Source organism: Microtus pennsylvanicus, chromosome 6, assembly GCF_037038515.1.
Source record: "Microtus pennsylvanicus isolate mMicPen1 chromosome 6, mMicPen1.hap1, whole genome shotgun sequence".
In the NCBI taxonomy this organism is placed as follows: Eukaryota; Metazoa; Chordata; class Mammalia; order Rodentia; family Cricetidae; genus Microtus; species Microtus pennsylvanicus.
In genome coordinates, this window is record NC_134584.1 from 128083521 (window position 1) to 128106842 (window position 23322).

The following is a 23322-nucleotide window of genomic DNA, read 5'->3' on the forward strand; positions in this document are numbered from 1 at the left end:
CAGAAAAATGGACCATTTCAGTTAGGAAGAGTATGTCTTACCCTCTGTGTGTTGCTTGTATCGGTTAATGAATAAAGAAACGGACTTGGCCTGATAGGGGAGAAGACAGAACTAAATTCTGGGTAGAAGAAAAAAAGTCAGAGAGACACCATGGATCCACCGCCAGAGTAAGGCATGCTGCTGAAACTTAGCTGGTAAGCCACTGCCACCTGGTGATGCACAGATTAATAGAAATGGGTTAAACTAAGATGGAAAAGCCAATAAGAAGTTAGAGCTAATGGGCCAAGCAGTGATTTAATTAACGCAGTTTATGTGTGATTATTTCGGGGCTAAGCTAGCCAGGATAGCCAGGATGAACAAGTAGGCCCCCCTCCTACAATTAACCAATACAAGCAACACACAGGGGCCTCCCACACCAGTGGTCTGCTGGAGAGGCTATAATACAGTATTTATATTTCAAATAATAGAGTTGAGCCATGAGGGCGTGTAAATGAAGAAATGGGCTACCTGGGTGTCTAGAATGTGAATAGATGGGAAGAGAAGGAATACCAGGTGAGAAATGTGTGCGCCTAAGTCATATTTCCCCACATTGTGTCTGCCTTGCTGAAGAGCAGCATTAGGGGCAGCTGGTCTCAGTAGACACATGGCCACAAATATGGAAGACTCTGAACCCACAGGTACCTTCATGGATACACTTTGTTTTTCAGAAATAAAATACTGATCTCTAGTTTGAGACACTTCCAACTGGCAAGCTTTCTTTTTCCCTTTGCAGCTTCCTGATGAAGGGGGAGGCAGATGTGCCCTATTGTATCTGACATGTTGCTGAAGCCTTGGAAAGGCTATATGACTTGGGAAAGGTCATCTCATCCACCATCCTCAGGTCATCAATTTTGTAGCTGTCCTTCCAGCCATGGTAATCCAAGCTACACCTGTCCCCAGGGCCCACTAATTGTGTCCTTCTGGAGTAGAGACAGCTGCAATACTCTAACTTTAAAAAGACTTAGCAAACAGTGTACTTATAAATGCATAATTGCTGCTGGGTGCTTCTGTTATTTTTATAGTTGCTAAATGCAGAAAGCAAACAGATGGTGGGGCTGGCCTGTGGATGGCATTTTATAGAAGCGGTGGCTGGTTTCCGACTTTCTGCCAAGTCCTAGTATAAAAGCTTTGGAGAATCTGGGAATCTAGCACTAAAGGTTGTTTGTTAAAGCTAGTACTACAGTTACTTGACTGTAGTAACAACCAGTCTCTTAGGAGGAAGAAATCTCCTGTGTTCAAGTTGCAGAGATCCATGAAAGTAATGGCCCTTCATCTTTTTTTTTTTTGTACTGGAACTTAGAAAGGTGCCTGCACCACACACCCCATGAACATGCAGGATGAGTGAATAGAAGAAGGCAATGGAGTAAGAAAACTGTAAATGCTGGCAACAATATGTGGGAACAAGAGCATTGTTCACCACCGGTGGGATTGGTGCAGTCTGTGTGGAGGTTTCTCGAATGCCTAAAATAAGAGCTACCATAGAATGAGTTATGCCTCTCCTGGAAGTGTATCTAAGTGTGGGTCTCTACGCATCCCACAAACATGCTTACATGTCATTATCACAGCACTATTCACAATAGCTAAGGTTTGAAGTCAGCCTAAGTGCTGATCAGCAGATGAATGGATACAGAATTGTGGTATGTCTACGCAATAGAACACTCTCATTAGAAAACCCACTCTAAGTACTGATGCACAACGTTAAAACTAACACAGTGCTAGGGAAATGTCTCTGTGTTTTAAAATGCAATTTTTTCTTCCAGAGGATCCCAGGTTGATCCCCAGCACCCGTAGGATGTCTAGCTCACAACTGTCTATAATTCTAGTTCTAGGGATCCAAAACCTGTGTGTATTTTGACCTCTGTGTGTATGAGCTATGAATGAGGTGCACAGACATACACACAGCCAAAACAGCCACATGCATAATAAAAAACGTTAAAATTTTAAAAAAACCCAGCTAACCAGTACAGCAACCTTTTCTAACACCATAGTGAAGTTTCATAGATTACAGTCATAATTGTAGGTTCAAAGGAATCTACTACAAAAGAAGAAAGTTGACAGTAAGGAAACAGTATCACCACTATATCCTCCCCTTCTCTTTCCCTCCCTGCCCACCTGTTCTTCCTTAAAACTTGACTGGCTTCACAGGAAATGAGTGTTCATAACAACCAACTAGCCTAAAACTTACACACCATTTATTTTCCCTGGCCAGGGCCCATAGCTTTTACACAACTTTCCCTGAGTCTCAATGCTCAAATCTCTCACAGCCAAATACTGAGGAAATTTGAGTGCCCCAAGTGGTTGAAATTTCTTTTGCATTTTGTGGCAAGAAGGAACAGGGAATTACAGAAAATTCTCCCAACATAACTAGAGCAACAGAATTTTTCAGCATCATCATTTATTCAAATGCTCAGGACCCATACTCAAGGCTGGCAACTATTGTAGAAAGAAAATTCTAGAATAGCACAGATAAGTGGCCCAGAGTTCAAGCTATGAGCCTTTTAGGAACCAACCCATTTGTGAGAACCGCCTCAGGGAACATCAAAGGTTTTAATGGAGACCGAGTCTTTTGCGGGAAGCACCTCAGGGTAAATCTAGGATCTTTAGACCTCCCATTCTGCCTAGGATGTGGTCCATCCAAAGTAAGATGCCGATTGCTTCTAAGCATCATTCCGGAACTACTAGGTTTCAGGAGGCCCTAAAAGACATGTACAAAAGGAAGAGTGCATCAGGTGAAAATCAGAGACAAATGGAGAAGTACCCTCTTTCACCAAGAGGAAGGAGCCTGGAAATGAGGAGTGTGGAAGTGGCTATGGTAGTCTATTCTGTGTGTGAATGTGAGTGTACTGAAGGACACTCTAAGAACTGTGAACCTTGCACAGTCTTCCTGAGCCCTACTATGTGAAGCATTTGGGCATGAGAGAGACAAAGGTATCTGCAGAAACCACAGTGTAGGTCAGTGTATTGAGTGGCAATAACTCAGCTTGAATGTGGCTGTGTTGTCCAGCAAGCCCATGTGGATGGGTTGCAAAGGTAGAAGGAATATTGACTCTCTCTCTCTTCCTATCACATTTCCCTGGCTGAGGTTTAGGCTGTCACTGTAAACCTCAGGTTTGGGATTCTAAAGTCTTTTAATGAGGACATGCAGTATAGCTCTTATCTGCCTACCATTTACTCATTCTTTTGTTTTCCTGGCTTTGGGGATGGAACCCAGGGCTTCCACATGCCTAACACATCACCACTAAGCTACGCAGGCTCACTCATTCTATTTTAAATGCTTGGCTATTTTTTTTCATACTTAACTTTTTGGCTTTGTCATCTGTCTGTTTGTATGAGGAAACAGCATGGTGGTCATACTGTGGGGTCTGTGGAAGCCCAGGCTAGACCAGCTGCCCTGGATAAACTCAGTGACTCTTCCTGCCTACCTTTTATTTCTACTGCTGAGGAGAAAAAATGTGAATTGACAAGACCTCCTGAGGAGGTTTCAAATTGCCACTATTCAGAGTGTTGTCTCCAGAATGAAGTCACCGTTGTTCTCAGCCTCCAGACACCACTGTGCTATGCTCTGAATAATTCAATGGTGGTGACACACAGGCTAACCACTTGTCCCAAGTCAAAGTGTCTATTAATATTTGGGGAGTTGTGTTTAACAGCTGTGAGTTTTAAAATAGATCCAATGCCATCCCTTACCTTCTAACCTTTCATGGAAGAGAACAGACGGAATCACACAGATGGGGACCGTGAAGTTCCTTGTATAAATTCACATGTAGCCTAGGTAAGTGCAGACCACTGAACCATCGTCAACTTTTTTTTTTCAATTCCAAGTCTCATTATGTTGCACAATCTGTTCTCAAACTCATGGCCTCAAGTGATCACCCTCTTTTACCTCCACCTAGCTGGGTTAACAGGCATGTTCCACCATCCTTGGTTTGGCTTTGCCTCTTAACAAGAATTATTCATGTGACACTGGAATTACTATAATCACATCCAACTATACCTGCCTGCTTTCTTTTGATTTTTTCTCCGCTTCTTACGCGCCACGCACCGCGCCCCCGTGTCTGCGCTCTGTGCGCTGGCACCCAGTTCTCGAGCTTCGGGCAAGGGGGCTGGAGATTAAAATACACAGACACACACAGGCAGAGAGAATTCCCCAAGAATGCCCCCTTTATTGTGTTCAGGGGCAGATTATATAGAGATAGCCATGCTCCAGCCAAACCCACCAGAAACCACTCTCCTGCCATCAGGAACTCCTGAAGGTCTCGTGCTCAGAGCAGCTGTAGGCACTCAGATCAGGGAATTACAAGAAATTCAGGATCTGGGGTCTCACTGCTCCCAACACTTACCCACTCTGTCTCTCTCTGTATGTGCATCTCACTCTCCTTCTTGTCTCCCTTCCTGTGACAACAAGAACCTACAATAGGTATAGTATGTATGTATATATAGTATGTATATATGTAAGTATAGTATTTTAAGTATGTATGTATAGTATGTATGTATGTATTTATAATATAGTAAGTTTATGTAAACATGAAGAATGACAGACTGAATCTTGCTCTTGGAGTCTGTTACAGGGCTATAGCTTACAGAACAGGAAGGTCTTATTCACTGTTGTATGGTATAGTAAGTATGTATGTATGTATAGTATTGTAAGTATGTATAGTAAGTATGTATGTATGTATAGTAAGTTTGTGAACATGAAGAATGACGACGGACTGAATCTTGCTCTTGGAGTCTGTTATAGGGCTATAGCTTACAGAACAGGAAGGTCTTATTCACTGTTGTTTTTGCTTTTCTGTTTATATTTGTTTTAAATAATATTTTGATTCTTTGAGAATTTCATACAACATATTTTGATCCTGTTCACTTCCGCCCCCCCCAACACCTTCTGGATCCACCCCCATCTCCCTACACACCCAATTTTGTATCCTTTAAAAAAAAAAAACAGGGCCTGGAGAGATGGTTCGGAGGTTAAAAGCACTGACTGTTCTTTCAGAGGTCCTGAGTTTGTTTTTCAGAACCCACATGGTGGCTCACAACCATCTGTAATGAGATCTGGTGCCCTCTTCCACATGCAGGCAGAACACTGTATATATAATAAATAAATAAACCTTTTTTTAAAAAACCAAAACCAAAACTCTGCAGTTCAATTTGTGCTGCTCAAATACTCTCTAAAGGTGGGGCATATGCTGGAGCATCTGTCTACCAGAGGTCATAACCTTGGAAAGATCTAGTTCTCTATCTCCCAGCAATTGTTAGTTACCAATAGCTCCTCAGGTACGGGTGGGGCTTTGTGCCCACCTCCCCACTCCATGTTGGGATTTTGTTTGGCTCCAGCTTGTGCATGGTTATCACAACCACTGTGAGTTCACATGTACAACTGCCCTGTTGTTCAGCAAACTGAATTGTTGTGGTCATTCACTGCCTCTGACCCTTACGCACTTTCAACCCATCTTCCATGATGACATCGAGCCTAGGACTTTGTAATATAGATGTTCCATTTAGAGCTGAGTATATGACAGTTTCTTATTCCTGGCGCATTGCCCAGTTGTGCCCAGTTCTATTGCAAAAAGAAGTTTCTCTACCTGGCATTGAGATGTACCATTCTACAGGTGTAACAATAAGTAACAAGGATGCGATTTAACACTCTAATCACTTAGCAGAGTAAATTATAACCACTTAGCCGAGTAAATAGTAGGCTCTCTTAGAGGCCCTATGACCTATCCAGCCTCCCAGTTCTTGGCCTCTATAACTGTCCCATGTTGGGGTTCCATTTTGAGAAATGTACTTTAAGCCCAGTTAGACAGTGGTTGACTCTTCCCACAGTATTTTTGCCACTATTACACCAGTGGCATTTCTGGCCAGGCCAATCATTATTTCAGGGGGTTCACAAAGATGGATGATTACTTTTCTGCTCTAGTAGTGTGGGTAGCACCTGCCAATATTACAAAAGCTAACCATCAGGGAAGAGTCTAAATCAGCACTGGCTTGATCACTCCATGATCTGTGACTCAGGAATGTGGTTTCTTCAGCAATAGAGTCCTAGTTTCAAGCTTTAGAGGATAACCAAGAGCTATGGTAATAGCCTGCAAAGTTTAGAGATCTATGGGACTCTGAAGGCCAACAACTCACCAAGAGGCAACCCTTTCCTTTGGGGGATTTTATTTGGTAACCAGTTATATATAGTGAGGATGCTGGTCCTCATTATTAGACATTGAACTCTTTTTGTGTGTGTATGTGTGTGTGTGTATTTGGAATACTTCTATGGTAGTTGGTTCACATGTAGCTTTTAAAGAGTCTTTTATGTTAGTTATTCGTCCATGTTCTTCCTCCACCACCCTGCCCTCCCATCCCCACCCCATTTAACATTTCCTCTTCTATTTACTTTTTCCTTTAGATCACTGCATTCTATTTTCCTCCCCCTTGAAATCTCCCAACCTCTGTCATGACCCCTTACTAGCTTCCTGACCTGTTTGAGTCTTCCAAATGAGACACGTACCTCTAAAGATTCAAAGCAGCATTCACTCAGGAGAGAAAGTGTGCAGGCTATGCTTTTCTGAGTCCACCTTACCTCACTCAGCATGATTGTATCCAGTTTCAACCCTTTACCTGAAAATTTCATACTTTCATTTTTCTTAACAGCTCAATATTCTTTTGTGTAAATATACAGTATTTTTGTTATCAATTCCTCAGTTAATAAATATCTAGGTTGTTTCAATTTCCTAGCTACATGAATAAAGCAACAATGAACACAGACAATCTCTGCAGTAGAATTTAAAGTCCCTTAGGTATATGCCCAAGGCTGGTACAACTGGATCTCTTGATAGACCTATTTCTAGTTTGCTGAGGAACTCTCAGAATGATTTCCATAGTGCCTGCACCAGTTTTCACTCTGACCAGCAATAAATAAATGTTACCACATCTATGCCAGTATATTTTTATCTTAGTCTTCTGACTGGGGTAAGATGAAATCTTAAAGTAGTTTTGATTTGCATTTCCCTAATTCCTAAACATTTAGAAAATATTTACCATTTCTATTTGATCTTTTGAGAACTTCCTGTTTAGTTCTATGCTGCATTTTTACATTGTTTATTTTTTTCTGCCCTTGATATTTCTTTTTTCTCTTTTTAGTTCTTTGTGTATTCCAGATACTAGTCCTCTGTCACATGTATAGCTGATAAAGGTTTTTACCCATCCTGTAGAGTGTCTCTTCACTCACACGATGCTGTTCTTTGCTGTACGGAAGCTTTGTATATTTCTGTGAGCCCATCTGCCAGTTGTTATTGTGACTGCAGTGCCAGAGTCCTGTTCAGAAAGTCCTTTTCTGTGCCTATGCACTGAAACCTAGCCCCTCCTTTCTACTCTTAGAAAGATTCAGGCTATCAAGTGTTATGCTGAAGACGGCGAGCCAACTGATGTTGAGCTGTGCAGGTCTGAGACATAAAGATCTAATTTTATCCTTCTATATATAGCTGCATGGCCAGCACCATTTGTTAAAGATGCTGCTGTATTTTCTCCAGTGTGTACCTTTGGCCTCTTTGTCAAGACCAGTTGCCTGTAGGAGCATGTGCTTATATCTGGGTCCTCAATTAGATTCCATGGATCAAGTGCCTGCTTATATAGCAATATGCTGTTTTCATTGCTACAGCTCTGCAGTACAGCTTGAAATCAGGGCTAGTGATGCCTCCAGAAGTTCTTTCATTGTTCAGGATTGCTATGATGTGTGTGTGTGTGTGTGTGTGTGTGTGTGTGTGTGTGTGTGTGAACTCGTGTGTGTGCACTTCCATATAAACTTTAATTTTTTTCAATTCTGTGAAGAGTTCCATTGGAATTTTGATGGAAACTGTGTTGAATATGTAGATTGATTTTGGTAGAATGGCAATTTTCACAGTATTACGCCTACCAATCCATGAGCATGGGAGGTCTTTCCATCTTTGGATATCCTTTTCAAGTTCTCTCTTAGTGTCTTAAAGTTATTATACAAGTATTTGACTTCCTTAGTTAAATTTATTCCAAGATTTCTGAAACTATTGTAAATGAGATGGTTTCCCAGATTATTTTTTGATTTGGTGGTTGTTGGTAAATAATCTAGCTACTGATTTTTGTGTTAATTTTTTTTACTGCTACTTTACATAATGTGTTTATTAGTTGTAGGAGTCTTTTGGGGGGGAACCTTTAAGGTATTTTATATATAGAATCATATCACCTTCTCCCTTTTCCTTTTGTAGCCCCTGTGTCTCCTTCATGTGTTTTACTGTTCTGGATAAGGTTTCTTGTACTTTACTGAACAGGAATGGAGAGAGTTGGCATGCTGTCTTTTTCTTCATATTAATGAAAAGTCTTCCAATTTTTCTCCATTTGATATGATGCTGGGTGTAGGCTTGTTTTCTATCTATCTATCTATCTATCTATCTATCTATCTATCTATCTATCTATCTGCTTTATTGTGATGAATTTTATCTTCCATATCCCTAAAGTTTCCTGGAATTTTATTATAAAAGGATGCTGGATTTTGACAAAGGCTTTTTCTGCATCTACTAAGATGATCATCTGTGATTGAGTCTATTGATGTGGTAGATTATATTTATTGATCTACATAAGTTGTGTTGAACATGTCTGTATCTCTGGGATGAAACCATTTTGAACATGGTAAACAATCTTCTTGATGTGCTCTTGAATTCAGCTTACACATGTTTTATTGAGAGTTTCTGCATCTGTGTTCAGCAGAGAGTGGCATATAATATAATTTTATTGGGTCTTTATCTAGTTTCAGTATCAAGATAATACTGGTGCCACAGGAAGAATTTGGGAAGAGTTGCTTCCTTTCCTATCTTATGGAATAATTTGAGTAGTATTGCTATTACTTCTTAGAACATGTAATAGAATTCTACTCTACATCCATCTAGCCCAGGGCTTTTTTTATTTGGGAGATTTTTAATTACTGCTTGTTTTGGGAAATTTGTATATTGTGTGAAGATGTGTCATTGTGATTAGTTTAATAAAGAGCTGAATGGCCAATAGTTAGACAAGAGAGATAGGTGGGATTTCTGGAGAGAAAGGAAGAGGAGGAATCCAGGCATGTAGATTATGCCAGGAAGATGCCAGGAGACTCTGAAGAAGTTTGACATACAGAACAGAGCAGAGGTAACTGAGCCACATGGCAGAATTCAGATTAATAGAGGCTAGTTGATTTAAATTATACGAGCTAGTGGGACAAGCCTAAGCTAATAGTTCAACCATCAAGCATCACGAGGCCTTGACAGAAGGCCTTCAGGCTGCTTCTCAACCATGTTTCTCCTTCTGCGTTGCCTTCTAAGGGCTAGCCTGCCTCTCATCCACCCTTGTCTCTTTTGGTTATTTTTCTCTTCAAGTCCACTTCTGTCCTCATTGTCTTTTTTTCTCTCCATAGCTAGAGTCATTTTTGCTTTCTGAGAAACTGGAACCTCAGTTCTGTCCCACAGAAAATCTCAATAATTAACTTTTTTGGGTTTTTCTATTTTAAGAACACCATCAAGAGCAGCTTGTATGGACAAAAAGACATTCTCATTTACTTGATACTTGCACTGTGGGACTATATATATAAACTGAGTCTTCTCATTACAGAGATGAGGCTGTGGGTAGAGATACAGTGACTTCACTGACGGTAGGGGACTTTTGGGGTTTTGCCGATGAAGATGGCCCAAGTCATAGTCTAGACCTGACACCCACACTGAGGTGCGGATCTGTGCTTACCTCAGTGGTGCAGGAATTAGCAATAAGGCCAAGATCCCTGTAGGCTGTGGGGGTGGTGGTAGTGGTTATACTTCATGAAGTATCACATGCCCCTAGCAATGCTGAAACATGCATGGACAGCCCGTTTGTATTGGGTTTCATGGTCTGAGTTGATGAGGGTGAATGACCAGGTCTCTTCCTCAGGGAACAGGTTTCACCAACATAGGAACTTGGATCGCTGGATTCAGAGTCCAGAGTGTTAACCATTAGGAGCTGGTGCTCGTTATACTGTAGACAGGGCAAAATGAACATTTTAGGACTTCCTTCACAAGTGGCTGTGGACGTGTTTTGAATGAGGAAATGGCTTTGTGTGTTCATGTGTGCATAGATAGATGCCGTGTACATACAAATGCGTGCACATATGTGCATGCACATAGATGTCTGCCATTGTCTCTCCTATTGTCATGATGAAACACCACGACCAAGGAAACTTATAAAAGAAAGTATTTGACCGGGGGCTCACAGTTCCAGAGAACTAGAATCCATGACCATCGTGTCAAGAAGCAGGGCAGCAGGCAGGCAGGCATGTTGCTGGAACCGTAGCTGAGAGCTTACATTCTGATTCACAGGCAGAAAGCAGAGATGGAAAACTAATGGGAGATGGCAAAGGCTTTTGAAGCCCCAAAGCCCACCTGCAGTGAGACACCTGCTTCAACAAGACCACACCTCCTAATCCTTCCCAAACAGTTCCACCAACTAGGGACCAAATATGTGAATCACACGAACTTTTGGGGACTATTACCATCCAAACTATCACAGACATCAACCTTGGATGTCAGCCTCAGGTGCTGCTCGTCTTGATTTTTGAGACAGCATTTCTCATTAAGGCCTGGGGCTCACCAATTAAGTGAGTCTTGCCAGCCAGTGAGCTCTAGTAACAGCACGTGTCTGCCTCCTCAACACTTAGATTAAAAGCGTGCGCCATCATGCTTGGCATTTTATGTGGGTGCTGGGGTTCGAGCTCAGGTCCTCATACTTATGCGGGAAACATTTTACCAACTGAGCCATTTTCCCAACTCCAGTGATAGAAAAAGCCAATAGTTCATTGGCTATTTAACAGAAGTTTTCTTCCTTGGGCTAAAAGTAGTAGCTTCTATTATACCCTAAAGTGCCTGGCTTTTCTGATGGAGACGTCCAAGCACAGCTACAAGACTGGAATGTCCTGTGAGGGTAAGAATAGCCACACAGAGAGACGACTCCTGCTTCTGGGCCCCACAGTTGTCAGGAGTGTCTCATTGGCAAGCAGCTTCAGGCCAAGCATCTCAGTGTGGAGACAGGAGACCTGACCGCCCAGGCCTGGGAGCACATCTTTCTTTCCACAGCTTGGTGCTCACCTTAAAATCTGATGTAGAAAAAAAGAACCATTGATTTTTCTTTAAACATTCTTGGAATACACAGGCCTCTTTCAGCAACCATGGAGAACTTGGACTTGTTGGGGTTCCTCATTATCACCTTAAACTGCAACATGACCATTGTGGGTGAGTCTTGGAGGGGAAATATCCCCCAAATCTTGTTCTGGTTTTGTGTCTTAATCAAATTGACTCCCTTTAAAAAGTTGATTTCAGTTTTCAGTTTGTCTGGCCCACTCCCAGGGAAGGTCAGCATATCACTGTTGGCGTGGGAACCCTGGCTAACTTCACAGGGTCATACCTTGCTCCCATCAACACTGGAGGAGGATGTGGGGGGGGGGTCATGATCAGTCTCAGGAAAGATCTGTTCTCTCAGCTTTTGAGTTCTGAATTTGAAGGCAGAATCAGGTATAATAAATGAGAAAGTAATGCTATGTTGTGCCTCCCCATCTACTTTTTTAGGTTTTATTTTGGAAATTATATTATAATATTGCTAATTTCTCTTAGCACTCTAACACATATCCCAAGTTTAATTTAGTTGTTTATAGTCGTGGGGTTAGAGCTCAGGGCCTCATCCATGAGGTGCTGATACACTAAGGCAAGGTGCTCAAACACTGAGCTCTGTCCCCCGCCCCTTGTGATATATTCATTCCCTCTTCCCAGTTTTCTTTATAGCTCAGGCTGGCCTTGAACTCCTGCCAGAGCTTTCCAAGTGCCGAGTTGCAGTCTTGCATAATAGCCCTAGCTATTCTTTTAACAAAAGAATAATAAAGATACCTGAGATTGATCTGAACAAGTCAGTTTCAGAGAGGCATGGTGTCTGAAAAAAAGAATGAAGAAAAGGTTAAGATTTGCCTGATGTGAAGTTCATAGTTTTTCTTTCACTCTTATTTTGTATAATTAGAATACATAATCCTGGTATTGAAAGGTTAAGCTCATAACTTCATCGCCTCATGATGCTTCTCTCTGGGCTTGACTGCCTTTATAAACGATAGTTATTTCTCTTTTCTTTTGTTTATTCACAGTTTTTGTTAGTATCATTAATAGTGACTGGATTAAGAGGAAAGGAATCTGGAAAGACTAGAAAAGGCAACATTCTTAAAGAAATTCAGTTTCAAGAACCCAAAGTCACAATAGCTACAGGCCCTATGATGATAGGGACCCTATAGGCTGATATCATAAATAAGGGAGACACTAGAATTACCACCTTCTATTTGCTCAGCACAATGGGGGAATATGCTGTCCTTTAAAAAGATTAATCCCTGAGAAGGGTGAGATCGAACCACATAGATTTGCTCAGTCAAAATGCTCTCTGGATCTTTCAGCCCAGACCATGTTGCTGTTTCAGATCTGCTCACTGGAAACATTTTACAAATCAGGGCTGTTCCCAGCACAGCAAAGGTTTAGGAAGTAATCACCCTCAAGGGGTGGTGGAGGGATTCAACGGCAGAGAACTTTCCTTGCATAGCAAGCGACAGGGTTCTGATTTTGATCCTTGCTACCACCAGTGTGTGTGCACGCGTGCATGTGTGTAAATAGTTGTGTGTGCGCGCGTGCGCGCACGTGTAAATAGTTGACCCTATTGCTCTCTGTGTCTTCCCAGGGTGTAGTAGCTAAGCTACTGTGTGGAGGCAGCCTTCTGTACCTTGGACACTGATCCTTGGACACTTTCTCTTGCCTAGGCATGCTCTGGCTGGTCGTGGCGGTCCTGCTGAGGATGCTGGTGGTGGTCTTGGCAGGGTCCCCTATCTACCAGGACGAACAGGAGAGGTTTGTTTGTAACACCCTGCAGCCAGGATGTGCCAACGTTTGCTACGACTTCTTCTCCCCAGTGTCGCCGCTGCGGTTCTGGTTAGTGCAGAGCCTGGCGCTGCTCCTGCCTTCGGCAGTTTTTGGCGCCTACGCTCTGCACCGCGGGGCGAAGCTGGTTGCGGAGGGAGCCTGCAGGCCCCGGGTGCCCAACCTGTCCACCGCCTACCTAGTGCATCTGCTGCTGCGCACGCTGCTGGAGGCGGGATTGGCTTCCCTGCACTACTTGCTCTTTGGCTTCTCTGTGCCCAACCGAATTTCTTGCTCTCGTGTGCCCTGCTCAGGGACTGTGGACTGCTACGTGTCGCGGCCCACGGAGAAGTCCCTCCTGATGCTGTTCGTGTGGGCCATGAGCGCGCTATCCTTCCTGCTCAGTCTGGCGGACCTGCTTTGCAGCTTGCGGAGGTCACGAGGGACCACTCAAGGGGTGAAGGGCGAGGCCAGACCAGTCTGCGGAGTCCCCACACTCCCCCCTTGTCTCTTACAGGACCCTCAGGGTTGTCAAAGCCAGGGTCAGGTGAACCATGAAGGCGGCCAGGAGGAGCAGGGTGTGCCTGAGTTCTTTAGCATGTGCACAGCAGGGCAGGCAGGCGACAGTCACGTTGGTCAGGTCATTGTGTCAGGACTGGTGGAGCATTCAGACCAAGACGATGGTGAGGCCACTTCCTCAGCTGGCGACAGGTTGGTGGTGGCTCACATAGAGCATGAGGTTAGACCCCACAGAGAGACTTCTTCGGACCTAGGGGGCAAAAACACCCGGTCAAGTGAGCTCCCCTTGGCCTCCCAGAGCCACCTGGTTCGGCACTGTTCAGCAAGCCAGCCTCTGGCTCCTAGTCGGCTGGCCACATCGGGCAGTGCCCCCCACCTGAGACCCAAAAAGTCTGAGTGGGTGTGAGGAAAGTCACACAGAACCTACAGACCCTTTCCCCAGCACTGTGCTGCTTTTTGCATTATGACAGGGCAAGACGGTGCAGAAGTCCCTTCATCCATGTTCTTGCTGAGACCGTGTTTAACTAGAAATGTGATCTCCTTGATGGAGAATCCTGTGGAAAACTGCTCAACACTATTCTAGGAACCTGAGGTCAAGACGCCCCAGCAAACACATCTTCAGTTAAACTGCCTGCGGGTGCAGGCCTCCCCTATCCACTTCACTTGGTTAAGCAAAACCTCCCTCTGCGGTTGCAGAGCAAAACACCAAGATGTGATCTTTGCCTTTAAAAAACCTTTACTCTAAAAACTCATTGCTACACTTAGGTCCGAAATACCTAAGTATATTCTCAGCCAGTTGTAATAAAGACTCTCAATTGGCTATAAATTGTGTCTGAGTGGTTATCTCTGGTGCGCCCCCCTCCCACCCCCCCACAATAGGAGCAGGCTGTGTCTATGAAGCCAAAGTCCTACAGTGAGAGATCAGAACCTGAGATTTGCTCTACAAAAGCAACACTCACTTCAGCCACGAGGCAGGTGCCACAAGAGATGGCGATATTCTAGGCAAGGGATCAAAGTTCTCATCTCACTGTCTACCATTGAGCCCCGGCTCCCTTCACTGGTCTGGACTTCCGTTTTCTCTTTGGAGTGACGAGGGAGCTAGACTCTAGTGTTCTTTGTTGCTCTTCAAACTGAAGACCCTGCCAAAGTATGACCATCAGGCATGCTGACATACTAAGGGTGGAAAGCAGTCTGTCCATCTTGCTAACTGCCCAGCATAGGTTTTGGTAGGCTGAGCTATAATAACAAAAAGGTCTGTGTTACTATAAAAAAAAGAATAAATGAAATTTATGCCCTGGCAATACTGAAGCACACATGGGCAACACATATATGGCTGTTCTGTTGAACTTGTCCTTATTGGGTTTTATGATCTAAATGATGAGGACAAGTGACCAGGTCTCTTCCCATTATAACAAAATACCAGAGACAAAATTATAAAGCAAAGATATGTAACTTTTATAGTCACAGAGATTGGGAATTCCAAGGTTAGACTAGAGAAGTCCTTTTAGCTGCTTCATAACACAACAGGGAATTCACAGAGAGGCAGATCAGTGCGCCAACTCGTGTCTCTCTTCTTTTAAAAGGGCTGTGGTGGGCACGCCTTTAATCCCAGAACTTGGGAGGCAGAGGCAGTGAGTTTGAGGCCAGCCTGGTCTATAAAGTGAGTTAGAGGACAACCAGAGCTGTTATACAGAGAAACTCTGTCTTGAAAACAAAAAAGATTCTTATTTATTATTATGTACATGGTGTGTGTGTGAGAGAGGGGGGGGAGAGGGAGAGAGAGAGAGAGGGAGGGAGGGAGGGAGGGAGGGAGAGAGAGAGAAAGAGAGAGATCATGTGTTTGTGGAGGTTGGAGGATGGACTCTTTTTCTACCGTGTATTTCAGAGATTGAACTCAGATTGTCAGACTAGCACAGTATTTGTTATCTCTGGTATTTTATTATAGCAACAAGTAGTGCTGGATGCCTGTGGAGACAAAAGCAAAAGAGATCCTATAAGGATCAACAGGATTATCAAGCAGTCTGTGGGTAGCCAAGGAAGCTTGTACTTATGCACTTAGTAAGTAACCTGCTCTCAGATGCAGCAATCGACACTGGGAACTTCCCTCAAATTTCCTGGGATTCAGTTCCAGGAAAGATGAGAAAAGTGGCACGTTATGGCAAGGAAGGGAGGACTGCAGGACTCCGGTGCAAATCCCGGGGCTCTCACTCCATGCCCACTCCAGGACTGGCTTTGAAGGGCTCTGGTGACTCTTGCTGGCTGTGTGGGGCATAAGTTTGTTTCTCTAGGAATGAAGTAGATGCCAGGCACCCTCCTCTTTGAATTTCAAGTGTGTGTGTGTACATGTGTGTGAGAGTGTGTCTGTGTGTGTGCCTGTGTATGTATTCGTAATTTTCTTGCTCCCAACATCCATACAACAATCCCTTTCTTGGAGAAGTTTAAACTTGATCTCCAGCTCTATTGTTGGTCCCAGAGAGAGATGAGATGCTAGGATTTCATAGCCTTATAAGTTGAACCTAGGTGAAAATCATTTTATAGAGAATTGAGAAAATTAAAGTCAAACGTCAATTGGGTATACCTCAGTGCCACTTGTCCGGTGTGCAGGAGGACATATCTTTGATCCAAACACTGAATAAAACCCGGATTTTAGTAGAAACGATCTCTTTCTTCCCCCAGGGGGGTCGGAATGTGCCCCGTCACATCTCTGGTTACCATCTGCGTCTTCGGCTGAAAGGCCCTGGTGGGTCATCTGTGTGCCACTGGGCAGGTCTCAGGCAGAGCTACTTCTTAACACAGACACACACACACACAGACACAGACACACACACACACACACACACACACACACACACACACTCCTCAGTAGGCTAGCAAACAAGACTTTGAAATCTGTGAAGTCAAGTTAACAAAGCAGCATTTATGGGACATTGGCTCTGCACAGAAGTCTACTTCTGTTCCTTCCCATGAAGCTAGCTCTCCATATGCCACGAGCAGTCAGGAAACTGAAGTGGGCTAAGTCCCAGGGCGCCCGACGTGATGGACTAAACCCACTTTAAAAACCTGAGAAGGCTTAAAAATAAGGGAGAGAGAGTTTAACACAGATTTTTGCTGTTTGTTGGTGGCTTGCTGTAGAGAGATTTCCTGATTCGGCAACAGCAGCAGAAAAAACGCTGTGTCATTTTAAAGCGCAGCTTCTTGGGGTTGTGCTGCCAGCGTGAACTCTGGCTTTAAAACATTTCAATGGATTTTATGGGACTGGATGTTTATGTTCCCACTTGGGATCAGAAGGAGAGTGTTCTGAGACGTGCTGATGGCTCAGCGCTCCCCGCCTGAACCTGGGCAGCCGGCCGAATCAGGCTTAGGCAGGCGGGAGAGCATGGCGGATTCCTGACGGAGACGTGTTTTCAGACTGCGCAGTGCTCTGCGTGTCAGATTTGGATGTAAGGTGGATGAAAAGAATTTCTGTGCTTCATGCTCAGTCCCAGAATTAAAGTGCTGAGTGCTGCTCCTACCTGGCGGCCCCAGAGCTAGCACAAAATGGTAGTCCTCCATTTTGAAATTTTCCTGACTCAGCAGCAGGAAAAAAACCTGTGTTGTTTTAAAATGCCAGCTCTCTGGGCCGTCCTGCCAAGGCAAACTCTGACTGTTTGAGGCAGGAGGGCCGGCTACTGAGAGAGGACTTGAGTGTTGTCTGTTGTATCTCGCTGGCTGGCAGGGACCTTGAAATGCCATAGAGTTGTGGCCATAAACATGGCTGCAGCCTGTATATCTGCCATGAGGCTGGAAAGCTAAGGAATGGACTGGATCTAGCTGGCAAAAGCCACGGCTTTAATCACACCCATATTGCCCAGTAATTTAAAGGCTCTTGTGGTCAGAAAAAGAGAGATATACAGTAAAGAGAGATTCAAAGACAAAGAAAATTTCTAAATGGTTTACTGTGTGTTAAAAATATATGCAAGCTAAAAGTTGAAGTTCTTAAAGTAAAAAAAAGGAAGAGAGTTATTGTGTGTGGTAGTACACACCTTTAATCCCAACACTTGGAAGGCAGAGGGAGATTGACCTCTGTGACTTCAAGGTGTGGTAGCACACGCCTTTAATCCCAGTGCCTAGAAGGCAGAGACAAACAGATCTCTGTGAGTTCAAGGTGTAGTAGGGTACACCTTTAATCCCAATGCCTGGGAGGCAGAGACAGGCGGATCTCTGAGAGTTCGAGGACAGCCTGGTCCACAGAGTTATTCCAGGTCAAAGATACAGAGAACCTGTCTCAAAAAGCAAAAAATAAAAATAAACAAAATAGAGGTTAAAATAAAACGCACAAAGATGGAAAATACACAGAGAATCTTGATACTGTATGCTATTATGTTCTCTTTGAATTGTTTGAATGCTGAGGAAGGAGCAACAGCTGCTAAAAGATATTTATTTATAAATGCTGCTGAACTAATCCAACATAGATATTTTGAAAATGCCTTGAATTTGAAATTTGGATCTAAGGACATGATGCTTTGGAAAGGAGTTTCTTATTTTGTTTTCACAGAGGATGAGACCCTGTTCATTTCTTCTATTCCGATTTGGTATGATGGACCACGCCCTCCTGAAGGGTTGGTGTGAACACCTTCAGAAAATTGCTTCGCTCAACTGCCAACTGAGATGAAACTAGCACACAGGTTATACCATGAAAGACCTAATTAACGATGCCCCCATTCAGCAGGAAGCAGTTTGGAGAGAAAAAACTGCGCCCATGTTCCCAAATATGGTTTATAAATGTTCTTTTACATTTAAAGGGGGATATGATATAGGTATGAATAATTTGCATTAGTGTAGATTTTGCTTTATTGATAGAGACTTAAGGTCAATTTTGTTATATGTATATGCATATTTCTGCTATTGATTAAGATATTGTGATTGTGTATTTCATTATTAAAATGTAATGTATAATTAGGAAATATAGGTTGTTGATGGATAATCATAAATAATCGTCAAGTTTGTAGTCATGTTAGTTAATATTTTCTAGATGTGCGTAGATATATTTTAGATAGGCATTCTTCATATTTTTCAAAGATTATAGAATATGGCATTTTAAATGTTTTAATAACTGAGGGCTTTTCATGACAATGAGACACTCTGCTCCTGGCAGCACAATGTACTTCAAGAGGAAGATGGGCATCGAAGAGGCACCTTATGGAGTTTGATAGCCATTTGGGCAAGAAACTGCTCTTGCCTGGACTATTGCATAAACTGGACACAGAGAACCCACAGAGAGAGGACTCCTGAACTTGCCTAAGGTGAGATGATCTTTCAGGGTTCCTGATTCATGAAAGAGTTTGTGAGACATTCTGCAGGACACAACAGATAGTGACTGAACTGACTTTGAATTTTCCTGCTTTATGGAAATGTCTGCTGGATACCATGGGCCTGAAGGCTGAAGATGGATGCCCCAATGGTACAGAGGAACTTTGGGTGACTGTCCAGGCAGCGAGATGTCTCTGTCATTTCTAGAGTTTGAAAGTTGCTTTTTTCTTGTTTGCTTAGGTAATATTGTATCTTTCTGGAGTCTTTGATGGAGTTAAGAATAGTTAGTTATAGTTATAGTTTTCCTTAGTTATGATAAAGATTATTGTAATTTTTACTTGATAACTGTTTTGTTATATGTAATTTTGCTATGTTAAAGTTAAAGCCTTCCTTTTTTTTGTTTAAACAGAAAAAGGGGAAATGATGGAGGAAGGTCATTGGCTAATAAAGGAACTGCCTTGGCCCATTTTATTGGTTAGAACATAGGTAGGTGGAGTAAACAGAACAGAACGCTGGGAGGAAGAGAAAGTGAGCTCAGACTCCACAGCTCTCCTCTCGGGAGCAGACGCCTCAGAGAGACGCCATGCTCCCCGCTCCCGGGAAGATGCACGCGATGAAGCTCCGAACCAGGATAGACATAGGCTAGAATCTTCCCGGTAAGACTGGTGCTACACAGATGATAAGAAATGGGCTAGTCCAGGTCCGAGAGTTAGCCTAGAAGAGGCTAGATAGAAATGGGCCAAGCAGTGATTAAATGAATACAGTTTGTGTGTTGTTATTTCGGGCATAAGCTAGCCATGCAGGTGGCTGGGGTGCTGGGGACGCAGCCCCGCCGCCCATATTACTACATATAGTCCATCTGGAAATTTAATAGATTGATTTCAGTCAACAATACGATGGGGGACTTGGAACTGAGAAATTAGGGGATAGTGGGAAACTGAACATTCTAGTTTCATAGGAAGGAGTTCATTGGACAAGACAAGAGATTGCCCTTGTGGGCATATGGGTGCATTCTGTAATTCTAGCATGTGGGAGGTAGAGGAAGAAAGATCCAAAGTTCAGAGTCATAAGGACTAGGTGTGACAGTATGAGCCTATAATTCTGACACCATGAAGGTGACAGAAAGATTCCTGGGGCTTCGGAGGCAGCAAGTATAACCTATCTCAAACAAAAGAATGTGATTGAGCAAGATTCCCACCGTTGACTTCTGGCCTCCACTTGCATACATGCACACATATACATAGACTCATGAACCATCATTTCCCCTAAAATATTCAAGGTCATTGTTTGCTATACAGTGGTTTCAAAGCCAGCCTGGGAAACAGACAACCCTGTGTCCAAAAAGCAAAGCAAGACAGAGTAAACAAACAAACATAGAGAGAGCATAATATCTGAGAGAAGATGCAGAAGGTAGAGGTCACACGAAGGAAGGGCACAGGAGGAGAGCTGGAGGGACACCAGGGATGTGCTTCATTCACTTCTCAAACTGGTTCTCACTCCAAGTGCAGTGGTCACCCCTATCTGATGGTGGTGGGGGAGGTTGCAGTGAAAGTAGGCCCAAATGCATGTATGTGGTGGAACAGGCAAGGCAGAGGATGCAGCAACATTGTCCTGTAGTCTCTGGGAAAGCCTTGATCTTATGAGGGAAGTAGCCGACAATCCAGCTGGGATTTGAACCTTTGGTTGCTGCCTTGAGTCTTCTCACCAGAGCTAATGAGTGCTTTACGGTAGGGTTCTGATGAACTTCAGCTGCACCCTGACTTTATGAACTTGGAAACATCTGTGTAGGCCTGCACTACGGCTCTTCAGTCAACATGGGGAGCCGAAGGTCAATGCCCTGTAATCCCTTTTGAGATGGTGTCTTCAATAGTGTAGGGTTTTCCCACAAGGTCCCACCTCTTAAAAACTCACAATGCAGAATAAACACCCATTGATCTTAAGAGTATGTGAGTCATTTTAAACCTACTTCAACTAAGCCATTTCCTTCATATAAGATTCAATTTACCTGCATGAGGTTTGGAGAATTTTCTGGCATGGGGAGTATCAAGCCCAGGATATGGCTGCAGCATTTTTCTGTAACTCTCTGCGTTTTAAGAAAGCTTGCTTTATCTAAGTTTTTGTTCCTTCTTTTTTAGTGGTCTCGAGGGTTGTCCTGGGGCTTGGTGTGTAAGGGGCCAGTGGTTTCCAATCGACCAGTGTCCTCAGCGTCTCATTTTGTAAGAAGAAGTTGTTCATTGAGCCCATCGTCAAAAATGTGAATATCACAGAACTTATCTCTTAAAAGTAGCCCTGAGGAAGTGTGATGGTGCACACCTGCCACGCCCTCGCTGTGGTGAAGGGCAAGCCCACCAGAGCGCAAGGGTAGCCTGGGCTAAGCAGGGAGCTCCTGCTGCACAAAAGAAGCAGGGATGTTAAGATGTAAAAATTTATCTTATACTTAAAAAATACAATAACAGTAAAGCAGCCAGATGTGGTGGTTCACGTCTTTATCCCAGGCAGAGGCTGAAACGCCAGTTCCAGAACTCCTAGGGCTACATAGTAAGACTCTGTGGCAAAAAAGAAACAACAAACAAACAGGGTGGACGTATCTTTGCAGCAAGTGGGGTTTTTGTTAGTGTTTGTTTACTTGTTTTGAGACGGTGTCTCCTGAAACCCAGACCGGCTTCACTATGGAACCCAGAATAGCTTTTAATTCTCCATCCTCCTCTTGCAACTGCCTATACTCTGGAATTACAGGGTGGCACCATCACTGTTCCTGCCTTGCCACCTCTGCCACCCCAGCTTAAGCAGAACTTAGTAATTACCCAGGCTGGCCTTCAACCCTCAGTCCTTCTGTTTCTACCTCCTGGGGCACTACCATTTTAGTTTAATTTTGTTGCTGTTTTTTTTTGTGGGGGGTGGCGGGAGGTGGACACTGAACCCAAGGCCTTGAGCATACTGGGAGTGCTGGACTTGGCAATTTATCAGCAGGCAGAGAGTTCTTTAGGATGGCAATTAGGAGTTTCAAGAAGGCATTGTTCTTCAGGTTTCATTTGTCCTAGAATTCAGTTCCTGCAGCTGCCCTGCAAAGCAAGAACTACTTATCCTTCAGGGGGGAAATGGAGGAGACAGACTAGACAACAGACAGAGGGGCCCAGAATCTACACACCAGCTCCCCCAATTCCCCAGCCTTTCTGCAGTTTACTGAAGATTATTAAAATCAATTCAGTGAAAATGATATTTGAGAAGAATTTTTCAGAAATTTGTTGAGTGACAGCCTTTTCCTGGAGAGAAGCAACATGTAGGATCTACTGACCCAGAAAAGGAACCCAGGGAAAACAAAGAACAGCTGTGCCAAAGTTTAGCTTGGGAAACCTTGAATTTTTATTGAGGTTATTAAAGGGAGCATGGGCTGTGATGTCCGTGGCCCATGGTGATGTGGGAGTGTCATATATCAATCTGTTGATTTCATTGTTTAAGCAATAAAGAAACTGCTAGGCCCATTTGATAGCCCCACCCTTAGGTGGGTGGAGTAAACAGAAGGGAAGGCTGGGAGGAAGAGGAAGTGAGGTCAGACTCCACAGCTCTCCTCTCCGGAGCAGACGCAGGAGAGACGCCATGCTACCTGCTCCAGGGAAGACGCACACCATGCCCCAGCTCCGACCCAGGATGGACTTAGGCTAGAATCTTCCCGGTAAGCGCACCTAGGGGCGCTACACAGATGATTAGAAATGGGCCAGAGCAGTGTTTAAAAGAATACAGTGTCCGTGTAATTATTTTGGGGCATAAGCTAGCCGGGCAGGGGAGGCGGCTGGGGTGTTTGGGGACGCAGTCCTGCCGCCGGCCCTTTTTACAACAAATGACGCCCAGACGTGTGGCTAACTAAACCCACTTAAAAAAACCTGAGAAAGCTTAAAAATAATGGAGAGAGCATTTAACACAGATTTTTGCTGTTTGTTCGTGGCGTGCCGTAGAGAGATTTCCTGATTCAGCAACAGCAGCAGAAAAAAAGCTGCGTTATTTTAAAGTGTGGCTTCCCGGGGCTGTGCCACCAGTGCAAACTCTGGCTTTATGTTTGTGTTCCCGCTTGGGATCGGAAGGAGAGTGCTCTGAGACCGTGACAATGTCTCTGAGCTCCCCGCCTTCTCCTGGGCAGAAGGCAGAATCAGGCTTAGGCAGGCGGAAGAGCATGGCGGATTCCTGCCGCCATTCAGGGACGTGTTTTCAGACTGCGCAGTGCTCTGCGTGTCAGATTTGGATGTAACTTGGATGAAAAGAATTTCTGTGCTGCACGCTCAGTCTCAGAATTAAAGTGCTGAGTGCCGCTCCTACCTGGTAGCCCCAAGAGGCTTCCTGACTCAGCTTTAGCTGCAAAGCCTGCAGCTCATTAAGAGGTCCTGCCACGAAACACTTAAACGGTGTTGACGAAAAGCCGAACGCATGCTTTTCGGTTTTCAGCCGTAGCAGGAAAAAAGCTGCGCCATTTAAAAATGCCGGCTTTCTGGGCCATCCTGCCAGGGCAAACTCTGACTGTTTGAGGCAGGAGGGCCGGCTACCGAGAGAGGACTTGAGTATTGTCTGTTGTAGCTCGCTGGCTGGCAGG

The 23322-nt window shown here is 43.9% G+C and overlaps 1 protein-coding gene across 1 annotated transcript; it reads left to right on the forward strand.

The window, feature by feature from the left end:
• The first annotated feature begins 11218 nt into the window (after positions 1 to 11218).
• Gjd4 (gap junction protein delta 4) lies at positions 11219 to 13857 on the forward strand. Its single transcript, XM_075977977.1, has 2 exons — positions 11219 to 11282; positions 12836 to 13857. Exons 1-2 carry the CDS (start codon positions 11219 to 11221, stop codon positions 13855 to 13857), a joined length of 1086 nt encoding a protein of 361 aa, XP_075834092.1.
• Positions 13858 to 23322: the final 9465 nt, after the last annotated feature.

Bases quoted from the DNA above. Each gene is read 5' to 3' on its own strand.
- Gjd4 (XM_075977977.1), top strand. From the start codon at position 11,219: ATGGAGAACTTGGACTTGTTGGGGTTCCTCATTATCACCTTAAACTGC. The intron at 11,283-12,835 runs GTGAGTCTTGGA...TCTCTTGCCTAG, and splicing joins CTGCAACATGACCATTGTGG to GCATGCTCTGGCTGGTCGTG.